The sequence below is a fragment of the Lolium perenne genome, chromosome 6 (genome assembly GCF_019359855.2).
Source record: "Lolium perenne isolate Kyuss_39 chromosome 6, Kyuss_2.0, whole genome shotgun sequence".
Lineage (NCBI taxonomy): Eukaryota > Viridiplantae > Streptophyta > Magnoliopsida > Poales > Poaceae > Lolium > Lolium perenne.
Window position 1 is genome coordinate 4822849 of NC_067249.2, and position 14752 is coordinate 4837600.

At 42.3% G+C, this 14752-nt stretch overlaps 1 protein-coding gene and 1 long non-coding RNA gene across 2 annotated transcripts; both read left to right on the plus strand.

Annotated features, from left to right (window-relative positions):
* Positions 1 to 3082: 3082 nt before the first annotated feature.
* Positions 3083 to 14505, plus strand: LOC127309017 (MADS-box transcription factor 56). Its single transcript, XM_051339992.2, has 6 exons — positions 3083 to 3514; positions 13230 to 13317; positions 13435 to 13496; positions 13648 to 13747; positions 13848 to 13889; positions 14001 to 14505. Exons 1-6 carry the CDS (start codon positions 3189 to 3191, stop codon positions 14229 to 14231), a joined length of 849 nt encoding a protein of 282 aa, XP_051195952.1. The 5' UTR covers positions 3083 to 3188; the 3' UTR covers positions 14232 to 14505.
* On the plus strand, positions 3521 to 5623 carry LOC139831970 (uncharacterized). Its single transcript, XR_011746393.1, has 2 exons — positions 3521 to 4924; positions 4957 to 5623. It is a non-coding gene; the product is annotated as an uncharacterized lncRNA (long non-coding RNA).
* Positions 14506 to 14752: the final 247 nt, after the last annotated feature.

Below are 14752 nucleotides of genomic sequence, written 5' to 3' on the forward strand. Positions count from 1 at the left end.
ACATGCCGTATATTCGAGTAAAACTAGATGACACTTTGGAAAAATAAAAACACAAAATAACATCAAAATTATTCCCATAAAAATAAATATTAAAAATAGTTGTGCCTTTTTCAATAGTTTTGTTGGGAATCTCAACTCTCAAGTTCGGCCGAGTACGTACTGGTGTAGGGTCGCTTGGGCTGGGTGATCGAATCGTATTTTGCACAAATAACTATTGATTTGAGGTAGTTAGGCAAAAAGTTGTGGCATGACAAGGCATTGGTCCAAACACACCCGACAAGCTCTTAGAAAAACTAAGAGCATGAAATAAGTAATTAATAAAAAAAAGGTGTGGAATCTTGTGAATATATTTGCTATGATAATCCAAGGACTACACAAATCTCAAAATTAAAGCGGACAAAGAGCAAGTAAGGGCAAAGATACATAACTAATTATGTGCACCTATCTATGTTCATCTGCAACAATACAATATGCGCAACCGACTTTTATACCAGACCATGATCATCTTTCGTCGTGCCAATAGGGCGAAGATATCATGCTACAATACACGAAACCGCAACATTAAAATTCTTCCCACAAATAAACAATATTAAAATCCAGCCGTGCCTTTTGATTAATTTTGTTGCACATTGTATGGCTCAACTCTCATGTTGGACCGGGTACATAATGGTGTAGGGTCACTGGGGCGGGCTTGATAAAATCCCATTTTTATACAAATGGTTATCCATCTGAGCTAGTTGGGCAAAAAGTCATGGCATGACAAGAGATTGGCCAAAACACACCCGGCAACCTCGTAGGAAAACTAAAAGCACGAAATAGTAATGAAGAAAAATGAATAGATTTGCTATGATATTTATCAGGACCACACAAATCTTAAAAATAAAGCGTGCCAGTAATAACAAAGACGCACAGCTGTAGGCACCTCCCCACGGTCATCTGCGACTATTACCGGGACTAGCATATTATCGGGACCACTCGAATCTTAAATAAAAGCAGACAAGTGAGAGCGAAGACACACAGCTGTATGCGCCTCTCCACGGTCATCTGCGACTATATGGTACGCCCAACCGGCTTTTATATCGGGCCGCGCGGTCACCCTTCGCCGTGCTCATGGTCCATGGGTCACTCATGCTCCACATCATAAAAAAATTAGGCCATAGTACAACTCCCCTAATCTAATCTAACCTCCCCAGGGTGTAACCCAATCAAACCTTTGCATCTCCTCAACAAAAAATCTAATCTTGGCAAGGATATATAGTACATACATCCCCAAAACTAATCAAAGAATCAAGCAATATCGTCAAACATACAATGCATCAAGCGATCTACTATCAATCATGATAGGTCATGGAGTGTTAGTGAGTTATATTTTGCACAATGTTGTTGATTTGATCAAGCAACAAGTCATATATTCGAGTAAAACTAGATGACACTTTGGAAAAATAAAAACACGAAATAATAACATCAAAATTATTCCCATAAAAAGAAATATTAAAAAATAGTTGTGCCTTTTTCAATAGTTTTGTTGGGAAACTCAACTATCAAGCTCGGCGGAGTACGCACTGGTGTAGGGTCACTTGGGCTGGGTGATCGAAACGTATTTTGCACAAATAGCTACTGATTTGAGGTAGTTAGGCGAAAATTTGTGGCATAACAAGGCATTGGTCCAAACACGCCTGGCACGCTCTTAGATAAACTAAAAGCATGAAATAAGTAGTTAATAAAAAAATGTGTGGGATCTTGTAAATAGATTTGCTATGATAATCCAGGGACCACACAAATCTCAAAAGTTGAAGCAGACAAGTAAGAGCAGAAACACATAACTAATTATGTGCACCTATCTATGGCCATAAACGACTATACAGTATGTGCAACCAACTTTTATAGCAGACCACGATCATCATTTGTCGTGCCAACGGGTCGAAGATATCAGGCTACAATACACAAAACCACAATATTAAAATTCTTCCCACAAATAAACAACATTAAAATCCCATCGTGCCTTTTTTATTAGTTTTATTGCACATTGTATGTCTCAACTCTCATGTTGGACCGGGTAAATAACGGTGTTGGGTCACTGGGACGGGGTTGATAAAATCCCATTTTATACAAATGGTTATCCATCTGAACTAGTTAGGCAAAAAGCCATGACATAACAAGACATTGGCCAAACAACACCTGGCAAACTCGTAGAAAAACTAAAAGCATGAAATAGTTATTAAGAAAAATGAATAGAATTGCTATGATATTATCAGGACCACACGAATCGTAAAAATAAAGCAGACCAGTAATAACAAAGACACAGTTATATGTGCGTCCCCATGGTTATCTACGACTATATGTGGTACGCCCAACTGACTTTTACATCGGGGCGGGGTCGCGCTTCGTCGTACCCATGTGTCAGTCACTTAGTTGGGCAACAAGAGCTTGGTACAAACATAGTTTGGTCCAAACACACGGGCCCGCTCGCAAAAATAAATAAAAGAATGAAAACATAACTAAAGTAAAAAAATCTTTGTGTGGAATCTTGTGACTAGCATATTATCGGGACCACTCGAATCTTAAATAAAAGCAGACAAATGAGAGCAAAGACGCACAGCTGTATGCGCCTCCCCACAGTCATCTGCGACTATATGATACGCCCAACCGGCTTTTATATCGGGCTGCGGTCACCCTTCGTCGTGCCCATGGGCCATATGGGTCACTCATGCTCCACATCATAAGAAAATCAGGGCATGGTACAGTCCCCTAATATAATCTAACCTCCCCAGAGTGTAACCCAATCTAATCTTTGCATCTCCTCAAGAAAAATCTAATCTTGGCAAGAATATATAGTACTGTACATACATCCCCAAAACTAAAATCAAAGAATCAAGCCATAGGGAGTAAGTCCCATGGTTGGCAGCAGTTTCCACTTTGGTGGAGCCCAATGAGTGAGGGGTAGAGAGAGACATCACACCACATCATCCAATGGTGGAAGGGGAGAGAGGGACGTACACGTGGTAGTGCCAATCGGTCCAACCAGGTGTTGCCATTTGTGGGCCGGGCCCCCGCCCTCCCCGTCCTCGGAACCTTTCCTTTCTGAGTAACAAAATCCCCTCCTCCTTTTTCCTCCCACAAAAATCCCATCTTTCCTTCTTCCTTCCACAAATGCTACACTCCTAGATCCATCTATCCCTCCAAGAATCATGGACATGGAGACGAGGGCCGCTGCTGAGGGAGGTGAGGGCGCCCAGCAGATCGTGGCGGTGATGGAGAGCATGGACATGGAGACGGCGGTGGCGGCGGCGGCCGTGGAGAAGAAGAAGAAGAAGAAGACGACGACGGGCGGGAGGAGGGGGCGGCGGGAGATGCGGCGGATCGAGGACGCGACGAGCCGGCAGGTGACCTTCTCGAAGCGCCGGAGCGGGCTGATGAAGAAGGCGTTCGAGCTGGGCGTGCTCTGCGACGCCGAGGTCGCGCTCATCGTCTTCTCCCCGCGGGGACGCCTCTACGAGTACGCCTCCGCGCCAGAGTACGTACCCTTGATCTTCCATCGCCGCACCTCCATCGATTGGTTTCCTCCTCTTCTGTTTCAAGATCCGTCCGTACGTCCGCATGGAGCCTCCTCCTCGCTCTTCTCTACTGTTGTTGCTGCAGTGGCGACCGTACACATGAAATATCTCCGAGTAGTGATGTCCATCTTGAATCCTCTCGCCTGCTGCTCTTGGTTTTGTGTCGAGTTCAATTCATAGGCAGGTGGAGCCGTCCTGATTAGTTGGTTAGGTTAGGGGAGTTGGGCTTTTGTTAATTAGGGTTAAAGAGAATAATACCGAAACATTAACAGACCTCCTCACAAGTAATATACTACTCACAAAAAAGGATTTACCATTTATTCGTAGTTTGGAGATACCTTGTTGCCTTTGCTGTTCTAGCAGTACTTCTGCGCGCAGAAACATTGCGTAACTTCTGCACATTGTTTATTTGCTGAAAAGGGTAGCACACATTTGATTTCAGATTATTCAACCTTAATTGGCTGTTTGTGAGCCCATCAACATACACGACAACAGTACACCAACATAATTTTTTTTTCCTTCTTCGCATACCAATATCGTCCTTTGCTTTCGTACTATTAATCTTGGATATGTTTAAGTCCAGCTCCCATCCATGATCCATCCATCCATCCACCATCCACATGTCCACGCACCATTTGTTCAAGTTTGCTGTGTACGAACTACTATATCTAGAACTGACTACTTCACTTTAATGCACATAAAAGTGAACTTGTACTTGAACTGCAGGCTGGAAAACATCATACTCCTAGGTCACTAGCATCTGTCGCTAGGAGTACATCAGCGATATGAATCTGTGACATACCTGTGAACTAGCCCGTGCATTATTACTCCTATATGTCACTAGCTAGTGACCAGATAGTACATGAAATACAGTGAACGTCTACAGTCATTTCTGACCTCATGGTACAGCTGCGCAGAATAAGTTTAGATACGGGAGTACTTCTAACAATACTAGGATACAAATTTTTCATTGGGAGATTGGGATGCGTGGTATGTGGATTTAATGATATGATTATGGATCTGTTTAGCCTGATATGGATATGATTCAGCATGCGTCATAACTTAGTCTCATGGTTTCAATATATGTATCTTTGTGAGGCTCGATAATATGAAATCTCATTTTGTCCTTTCTTTTCTCTTAGTTTGTTTTGGAACTAAAAATGCTGTAATTGCACCTTATATATACTGTCATACTTAAAGTCATTAATCTTATAGATGATGATATCTTCATGAGTTAATCCACAACTGACATGTGCGTGCATCATATTGTTTGCGGTAGCTCATTGATACAATTTTGAACTAATAATGCAATAGGTTCCTTTTTCTTTTGAGATAAACTATGTTTGGCTTGTGTGTGTGTGTGTGTGTGTGTGTGTGTGTGTGTGTGTGTGTGTGTGTGTAGTTAACAAAAGTAGCCTTAAAAATCAGGATGAAAAATAATTTGCATTCTGATTTTGAAAGCTACACAGTTCTAACATCGGCACACTTAATAGCCTAACTTACCTAGCTTTTAGTTAATCTTCTCATATGTCAAGTTGTGGGTAAAGATGAGGTTAAATGGCCGATCGTTTGGTATGTACTACTAACTTGTTGGTTCCTTGTACCAACGTAGGTAGAAGCTTCTTCTTATACTAATCCCACCATGTACTTATGAAATGAACTTAAAAAATTATACCTGTCATGCTACTATGGTTGACGGAAAAAATGAGTTTATGCGACAAAGTTATGGTTATGCATGTCATCAGATTATACAAGGCACATGATAGTTGCACATGCATGTTCATTGAATCTATTAGTTTGTAAAATATACGTCTAACCAATTATATAACTAATAGGGAAACACTTACCTCCAAAAAAATGTATACTTGGGAGCTCTGAATGCATCTAGGACATAACCTTAGATGAATCTAGCTTCATGCATACTATGCGGGTAGCTTACGAGCTAGTGCCATCTCAGTTTTTTTTTCCCGGCAAGAGCAATTATTGTTCTAAATGTATTGAAATATTTTATAATGGAGAGGGAACAAATCTCCAACCCTTTGTCAAGATGTTGACATTTTCTTGCGTCATCGTGCCTCAAAATGTATTACAACTGCCTCTCATGCCCTTGGGGCGTGTTTGTTTACTAAATTTTAGATTGGTAGTTGTGATGACCTTGGATTTTGTGACCCTTTCGGAGTCATCTCTAGGTCTAGGCTTCTTCTCCGATGACGTCCCTTAGGCCTCCAATTCATCTCCCGAATTCATGGCTGGGTGCCTTCAACCTCATCTCTTGCACTTCTAGTTCGGGAGGAAGATACACCAAAATTCTCTGATATGAATAAAATACACAACTAATATGCATTATACATGCAACCTAGAGTTAACCATAATTAAGATGGATCGTACTCTTAGGAATAAGAGATTTTTTATGATTAACACATAAAAATATGAAAAAAAAACACATACACACAAAATGCATTTTCATTGATTCCTAAATTACTAAAAAAATGATTACTTACATATTACAAGTTTATAGAAATATGCAAAAATACAAGGAATATAATATAGAAAGAAAAGTAAGTAAGAGAAAGAGGGGACATGCATGGAGGAGGATCGAGCATTCTCTCGAGAGCGAGGATGGAGAGGAGGATGAACTTGGACATGCATACCTAGGTGGTGCCACAAGAGGAGCATCAATGACACACACTGGAAGGGAATAGGGGAATGGAAGACAAGGAGGTGTGGCGTACCTAATGGAGTACATACACGATGGCGGTAGAAGTCGATGTGGCGCAATACTCGGGTTGGGGTGGATAGAAAGCGTTAGGTTGAAATAGCTTGGGCTCTCCTCAGCTTGAAGGTTTAACAACTAGAACCCCAAGAAAAGCTTGTAAAGTTGGGTGAACAAGCTTATCAAACCGCTCTAGGAGGCATAGTGAATAACTAAATCATCATGAACTTAGGAAAGAGGACACAAACAAGTGTTGTGCTTGTGCAAGAGGACATTAAAAAGTGTTGTGCCTAGAGAAAGTCTAGAATGTCCCCATATGCATCCTGCATAATTTTTGGCTATGGAGGATCTCCCATACAGAAAAAAAAACCAAGAAATGCGACTAATTTGGATCCCCATAATTTATGACTAGTGGGTCCTACTATTCAGTGGGTTAGATATTTTTTGCTACCTCGCGCTAATACTACCGTAGTCAAACATTGTCTCACAGCAAGGATGAGACCGCGTAGCTTCGGTGGATCATGACACAACTGAAGTAGGTGTGCTGAGCTATGTTGGATCGGCTGGAGCGACAAGAGAAGAGCAGTGATGGGTGCGGCGCAACATGGAGGGAGCGGTGGAAGAGTCGATGAAGCCTCACCAAACTCCATTCCTGGTGAGAGGAAGGTCTCGCTGGAGGATGAGAAGACCGAGAGCAAGTAGGTGATGCTGAGAAAGTGGCCCGCAACAGCGCGTCGGGTGATGAGGGAGTCGCAGAAGGCTCGCCAACCTCCATTGCTAGCAAGAGGGAGGTCCTAGGAAGTCTGGATCGAATGGGTTGGTAGACGAGGAATCGTGGAAATAATCCAAATGGATCATTTTGTGGGAGATGGGAATGAGGCCCTTCATCCCTTCCAACTGGGGTACGTTAGGGCAGCTTTTGCGGTATCCACCAAAAAACCTAGGATGGTGGTTTTATGGGGGATTTTATAGAGTGGATTTGTCCCCATAATAATAATAACCAATAAATGAGAGATATGTTGGTTCTACTAGAGCTGGTCTTATTCACGATGACATGCATAAGTGCTCCAGTCCAATTCATTTGATGTTGAAGCATGTGCATAAGTGACCTACATACTCTTCTCCCATGCGTGGTGTGGTCTTTTTAGCCCCCCCCCCCCCCCCCCCCCTCACTACAACTCAAAAGGAGGAGTGGAGGAGGATATTGTTGATTGATTACTAGTCCGGGGAAGAACAAGGGAATTAAATCGACAGTAGAGAAGAAAAGAGGTGGAGGATTGGAAACAACAGGGGCCAAGAGATGTTTGTTAGCTCGAGTTGTGAAGTGGAGTAGCAAGGACAGTGGTGCTAACACTAGCCATACCATACCTCAAAAAAAAAAAAAACTAGCCATACATGTAAAGCTTCAAGGCTTTTGAAAAGAGAGGGACTTGGGAGACCGACGATAGGGTTTTGCCTTTGGAAAGCGTCAAGGCCTCAAGGGGTTACCGATTCTAGTTGACTATAGGTATGTTTTGTCTCAGGCCGGTTTTCCCTGGGAAAGTGTCCATCGTTGCCGTGCAACAATGGTTCGGTTAGGCGGAAGGCATCGACACTAGGCAATGCAGGATTGTGGGAGTTTTGAGGAGATGGTTGAGGTCGGCGATTCTGATAGGAAAAGCCTAAGTTAGACATATAGTGATCGACCACTATTTGTATGTTAGCGGACAATCATGAAGGACCACTAAAGTGGGCAATATCATCTTAGACGGGCTGAGCAAAAAGGAATTATGTTTAGGGCTATCTCGGGCACATTGACATAATGAACCGACATGCATACACGCTAATTCAAACTGGTTGCCAATTCACCAGTTATCTTTGCTCATATATAGGAAATAGCTCACTCTCGTCCGAAACAGATTTTAGATGCCACGAAGAAACGCACGACCAGAGAAGGCCAACATCACATTGTTGTTCCATTTAATCACATCTCTGGCGGTCTTTATCTATGGCATGACTCTAAGTCAGGCAACTCGTCTAAATACCTACAGATGAGTCATAGAACATTTATCGTTCTATATTAGTAATAACTCTAGAAAAGAAAGTTGTAAAGTAGAATTGGTCTCTCACTCACTGTTATGTATTCTCTTCATCTTAAAATACAACGTATGCTTTTTCACACGGTATTTGATGCACAAATTTGAACACTAATATATAAAAAATTATATGGTTTCATAAAGTATAAAAACTATCATTGCATTCGTCTTGCAAATATTTTTATTTCATATATATTTATATAAATTTTGTGGAAAAATTATAAGTATAAATTATAGTCAAAGTTATATTGTTGATCACCGAAGATTAAGGGTGCCTTATATAGGACGGAAGGAGTATGTACCTGCAAAAAGCATGTGCGAGATGATATATAGACTTTGCGGAACTTTGACTTATTTTCCAAATAATCAACTGAATGGTTTAGGGCATTTGTGTGTACTCACCAAATATCAGTGCGATCTAGCTGAAAATAGGTGTATGTTAAATTGTTAATCAGCTTTGGTAACAATTCCGTAGGCCTTAATTGAATCTATTATTTTGTATATATATGATATACATTAGTATAGTTATGGCTAGTAGTGGTGTTGCGTTTTTGTCACCAACATGATGTCACTGATAGGCCACTAGTAAATGACACGTGGCAGAATATCTAAACTAGTGGCGCTTGACCAAAGCGCCACAAGGGCTTTTAAATCCACGCCACTATTTATTATTTTTGGTATAAAAAATGGGGCATCAAATTTTGCGAAGTTTGTATAGTGAATTGAGTTGAATTTAAACACAAATCATATTTTAAAAAAAAACTTCCTATAAATATTAGGCTATATAACATAATTTGAATGAAATTAATTTAAACTAAACTAATCCTAGGCGCTCCACTCCATGGGTAGAGGGCCTTCCGCGTCGTCTTCATCACCGCAGTCGTTGAGGTCGGTGAAGCTGCTGCTGCTCATCCGGCCACCGGCGTTGATGATTCTCTAGTCCTTCGTGGACCACCGGTAGGTGGTTTCGGGGGACGTCGGCTGCACCGTATTTTACAATGCAATGAGGGCGGCAGCCACACCTAGATCCTCCTACGTGTCGTTGGGGTGGCGGAATGCCGTCATAACAACAAATTTATCCATCCACGCCGGCGGCGCATGACAACGAATGCGCTGACTCCTTCTCCAGGGCGGTGGGCTCCAGCTTTGGCTTCTTCACCGCCGTGGTGGCGGCGAGTGCCTTAGGAAACGGGCTCTCAGATGATGATACCTGGAGCGATGCCGCAAGACGAGGACTAAGACCCTCACTGAGGCGGTGGTGCACCCCTCCTTCTTGGGGAAAAATGGTTGGCCCCTGAGCGATGGCATACTTGAACAAGAGGATGAGGACCCCGAGCACCGGAAGGATGAAGACGATGAGCCGCCAGTTGAAGGGGCAGCCGACGTGCGCTTCGTGACTTTCGGCTCAGGCGGCGGCAGCCCGACGCGGATACACGTGAGGACTTCGTCGAAGTCATACCCTCCACCGCCCTTTCTTGTTCTTCAGCCTCGGTGGGTTAGGCCCCTAGAAGACGTTGATGCGGGCCTGTATCGAGGCGGTGTGGCCAAGGCTCATTTTTTAGTGCAAAGGCCGGACCTTCGTGTTGTGCCTCTCGGAGGGCGTTGAATCGTTGAAGGATGAAGAGATAGAGGATGGGCATCGGTGAGGAGCGAGGGAATGGCTAGGCTGCCCTCACTGATATGTCACCTGCCAGAATGAGGAAAACATATTGGGTGAAGTCTTCCGCCTGTTCCTTGTTCAACGTACGTGGCCAGCTCCTGGTCACGTCGCCGCCGTTGCACTAGGCTTGAAGTTTTTCGCCATCGCCGTGGTTTGACGTGGAAAATCGAATGTCGGGGTCGCAAGGGGAACGGCGAGGGAAAGTGATGTGAGGCGTAGTCCGCTGGTTGGGGTCTATATAGCGGTCGCGGCATGCCAACCGACTGTGGCATTTACGTTGGCATGGGTAGCCACATCGCCACGTTGGGAAGTGCCATCACCCGCCTCGGTGACCGATGAGATGGGTGTGCCATTAAATAATGCTGACCGAACGTCCAATTGACTCGCTGATAGGGCTGGGCCGCAGCATGTCGTGTCAGCTTTTAAAATTCTGGCTGTCCAACGACTAGTATTTTTACATGGCGCGGCACGCCAACTTAGAGGGTCCGTTGCCAGTGAGGGCGTGGGGAGCCGCGTGCACGACACCAACTCCGTCAGAAGTGGTGGCGTGCACGCGCCATGCCTCCGTTAGCTGTGGTACTGTGGCTTGGTATAGGCATCAACGCAACCATTAGCGTTCGGCCGGGCTCATGTGCCGGGCCAATTAATAGTGGCGCTGCGGCCCGTTGCATGCCATCTGTGGACCCGTAATGTTAGGTTTGTAGTTTTTACCACGCCACCAGTAGTAACAATGACGTGGTGAAAAGATGGTGCGCTACTAATTATCGGTCCCCAATTAGCACACCCTACTAATGATATCAACATTTCTCGCGCAATGATTCGTCTTTTGCACATAGCAAAATGTACTTAATAGAAATTGTATTATTTCATACATGCTATTATGTTGAATCTTCGTGAAGTGTAACCGGTATATAGAGTGATCTGCCTTTTTGCAGCCCGATTGCACCATTATCAAACGAAATGTGTGATCAATATATATGTCAAGATTTTTTGAGTGTTTTGTTGATTAACTAATTAAAAAAACTACATATGACTTTTTCAAGATGTTTATGGCTACGTTTTCTTAGCATGGCCATAGGGCTCCTTTGATTTGGAGGAAATTTAGAGGAAAAGTAGAGGGTTGGGAAATTATCCTAATGTGCTACTGTTCACTCCTTTGATTCATAGGAATTATGGAAAGGAAAATCAAGGGAATTATTCCTTTAGATCTTTGTTTTAAAGGCAAATCCTATTGGAAATGAAAATCCACTCAGCCCTCATTCTTCAATTCCTATGCACAAGGAACGAGGATAGGTTTACACCTTCTATCCTTTCATATTCCCATGTTTATCCTATTCCTTTGATTTTCCTATCCTCTGAGTCAAAGGCCATAAGGGGCTTCAACAGTTTTTGCTAATGGAAGTTGAAACCCTAAACCTGTGGCATTTAAATTATTAGAATACCGTGATGTACATGCATGCGCCAAAATATACATCGCTGAGAACTACGTTCCATCACTAGTAGAAAAAAGGGGCTTCAGTCCCGGTTGATAAGAGCCTTTAGTCCCGGTTTTGCAACCGGGACTAGCCATTCGGGACTAAAGCCCTCCCATTTAGTCCCGGTTGTAATACAAACCGGGACTAAAGGCCCCGCCACGTGGGCAGCTAGCGCGCGCCGGGGCGAACGACCTTTAGTCCCGGTTTGTATTATTACAAATCGGGACTAAAGGCTATTTCGTTAAAAAAAAATTATCTATTTGTTTATCTAATTATTTTTCACTCTCATTTTTTTCTATTTTTTTACAGTATTTCTAGTATTTCAGTTATTTGACAAGTTTAGTCTCTAACTACACTTAATCTCTAGTCAAATTACTTACTCGTGGTTAAACTTTCCGCTCGGTCACCCATCCTCCCACTACTCCAGCACTAGCACGCTTAACTTCCAAGTTCCTTCCCGTCCCGCTTCCAAGTGCTTCGCGCGCATCCTATTAACATGTTGGTCGATGTCACACTTCTTTATGTTTTGAATTCCGAATAATTATTTTAATACACAAAAGCAATGATGTAATAATAATCTTGAATAAATAAATAAACATTAACTTTTTTAATTCTTATTATTTTTAATTATTTTTATTTTTTCTAATTTTTTTAATAATTTTTTTTGCCAAACCTAAAACCTGAAAATTTGAATATCTAAAACTTGGCTAACCTTTTATGGTTAAGTAATAGTAATCTTTATGCAGGATGCAATTATTAATTTAAAATTTTAAAAAATATAAAATCTTGAATTTCTAGCAAAAACTAAAATCTTCCTGCTTTCATATTTCCATTTGGAATTTTGAGAATCTAGAAATTGGCTAACCGGGTAAACCCGGGTGAATTCGGTTGTAACTTTTTCCCACGATCATTTTGATATATTATACGTTTTTTTCCGACGTCGTATGCAACAAGAAAAGCCGTTTTACCTTTTTTCAATGTTTTTCTGCAAAAAAAGTCAAAATTCAAATTTGTTAATTTTCCCTAATAGTAGGTTGTGTAACATACAAGAATCTTAAAATATTTTATTTTTTGAATTTTCTATCATTTTCTTTTATATTTTACAAAGCTAAAAAAGACGATCCACAGGGGGGCTGAAGGTGCGTGGGGAGCCAAAAAAACCTAGAAAGCCTTTAGTCCCGGTTGTTAACACCAACCGAAACTAAATGGTAGACCTTTAGTCCCGGTTGCCTAAAGGCTTTTGCCCCGGAGGTAGCCTGCCGCCACCCCTTTAGTCCCGGTTGGTGAACCGGGACTAAAGCCTGCGCTGTTTGAACCGGGACTAATGCTCCCCATTGGTCCGGGTTCATTTTTTAACCGGGACTAAAACTCCCAGAGGCTTTGGACCAAAGCCCTGTTTTCTACTAGTGCATGCATTAGAACTGGTCCACTAACCGAAGCTGCTGCCTTCAACAGTACCCACTACCATAGTTAGGAATTTTACCGAAACCTTGGTGAAGCTCTTATTTGTTCCCAGATCAAACTCAAACAAATTACATATTTTCGTTAAATAAATAGTCATGGTTTAACGAAATTCGTCCAAAAGATTCCAGTATTTCTGAAATGGTGCCGGCCCTTTCAATATGTTGACGAGAACAGAAATGGTTATGTCTTCGGAAGCTTAAACCATGCCCACTAGGCTGCTCACGGTATGCATGCACGCACCACTTAATTATTGATTAATTTGTGTTAACATCTGGAAATTCTGATCAGTTTGCAGAAGACGATTGATCGCTATCTGAACCATACAAAAGGGAGTACACCTGCCAACGTGAAAGCTCTTGAAACTGCTGGCGCCCAGGTTCCCACCCCTCTTACACTACATAAGTTACATATGTTTCGCATATCACATATTATGTGTGCAACGTACTATATAGTTCTGACGTCATATTTGGTAAACTACTATACATATAAGCAGATGTGCAGATCTGAATCTACAGCCTTGAAGCAGAAGATAGATGCGATCGAGGCATACCAGAGGTGAGGACAGATCAGTGACTTATCTGCTTAATTATCTTGTAACATCATTTTTTCTTGCACATGGAAAAGAAATGTTTCATGAGCCATGTTGGTCGATCTTGACGGAATTAACTGATGATATTCATACGGGCGCTTGAACATATATATGCAGGAAGCTGTCTGGAGAAGGCTTACAGTCATGTTCGGCCCAGGAGCTGCAGGAGCTGGAGCTGCAGCTGGAGAAGAGCCTAAGCAATATCCGGCAAAAGAAGGCATGCTAATAATTCGTTATGCTATCGTTTTTCTATTGTATTTTACAGTGGATCATGTTTTGGTTTGCGCAAATTAATTATGATTATTGTTATGGAGCAGGAAAAGAAGTTGATGGATCACATTTTGGAGCTAAGGGAGAAGGTACGTATATAAATCAGAACTAAACCATAGAAAATAGCAGTTGATAGACCGATTAACATACTCCAGTAGGCGACCAATGGTCATATGCATTACATTGATTCATTAACTCAGGAGGAGAAGCTGTTGAGGGAGAACTCTGTGCTCCGTGAAGAGTACATGGCGCTGCCTCTGCTAGAGCTGGCCACTAGAAGTGTAGAAGCAGCAGCCGCCCCAAGATCACCCGTCGGTGAAGAACAGGCCGAGCAGGAGAAGGAGGAGGAAGAGGAGGAACGGCGTCAACGGTACATGGATGTGGAGACAGATCTGGTCATCGGAAGGCCGGGAACGTCTAGCTTGCAATAGCAATGGCAATTAATTCATTCTGCTCGATCAAGATTGGCACACAGATAAATCAAATAGTTGTTGTATGTGTCCTTGAATGTATATACCCAGTCTTAATCAGTTTAAATCGATCGATGAGGTGGCGACACAAAAAGAATAATCAACTAGATGTAGCGTGCATGGCAAAAGAAAAATGATCTGCGTTCATGTCTTTTGTATCCAAATTGAATCGACATATCTATGCGAGTTGAAATGGATCCTGCTGGGATGTGCTTTCCAGTCTGTATGGCGAGAAGATGTGTGTTGCCTTAGATAGTATATAGATGATGTTGGACTGGCAAATAAAAATATTGCGGCAAAACACAGCAAAAGAAGCATGCACATGCAAGACTTATGTTGGTGTTTTTAATCACCGCTTCACTTTTTTGACAGTTTTTTTATGTGTCAATTTCATGAAGAATGAGCAAATTCATGTATTAGAGTGCAGGATGAGCAAATAGGTGTATCAGAATGAAGGATGAGAAAATGTTATCCAGTTTAAC

Bases quoted from the DNA above. Each gene is read 5' to 3' on its own strand.
- LOC127309017 (XM_051339992.2), top strand. From the start codon at position 3,189: ATGGACATGGAGACGAGGGCCGCTGCTGAGGGAGGTGAGGGCGCCCAG. The intron at 3,515-13,229 runs GTACGTACCCTT...AATTCTGATCAG, and splicing joins GAGTACGCCTCCGCGCCAGA to TTTGCAGAAGACGATTGATC. The intron at 13,318-13,434 runs GTTCCCACCCCT...ACATATAAGCAG, and splicing joins TTGAAACTGCTGGCGCCCAG to ATGTGCAGATCTGAATCTAC.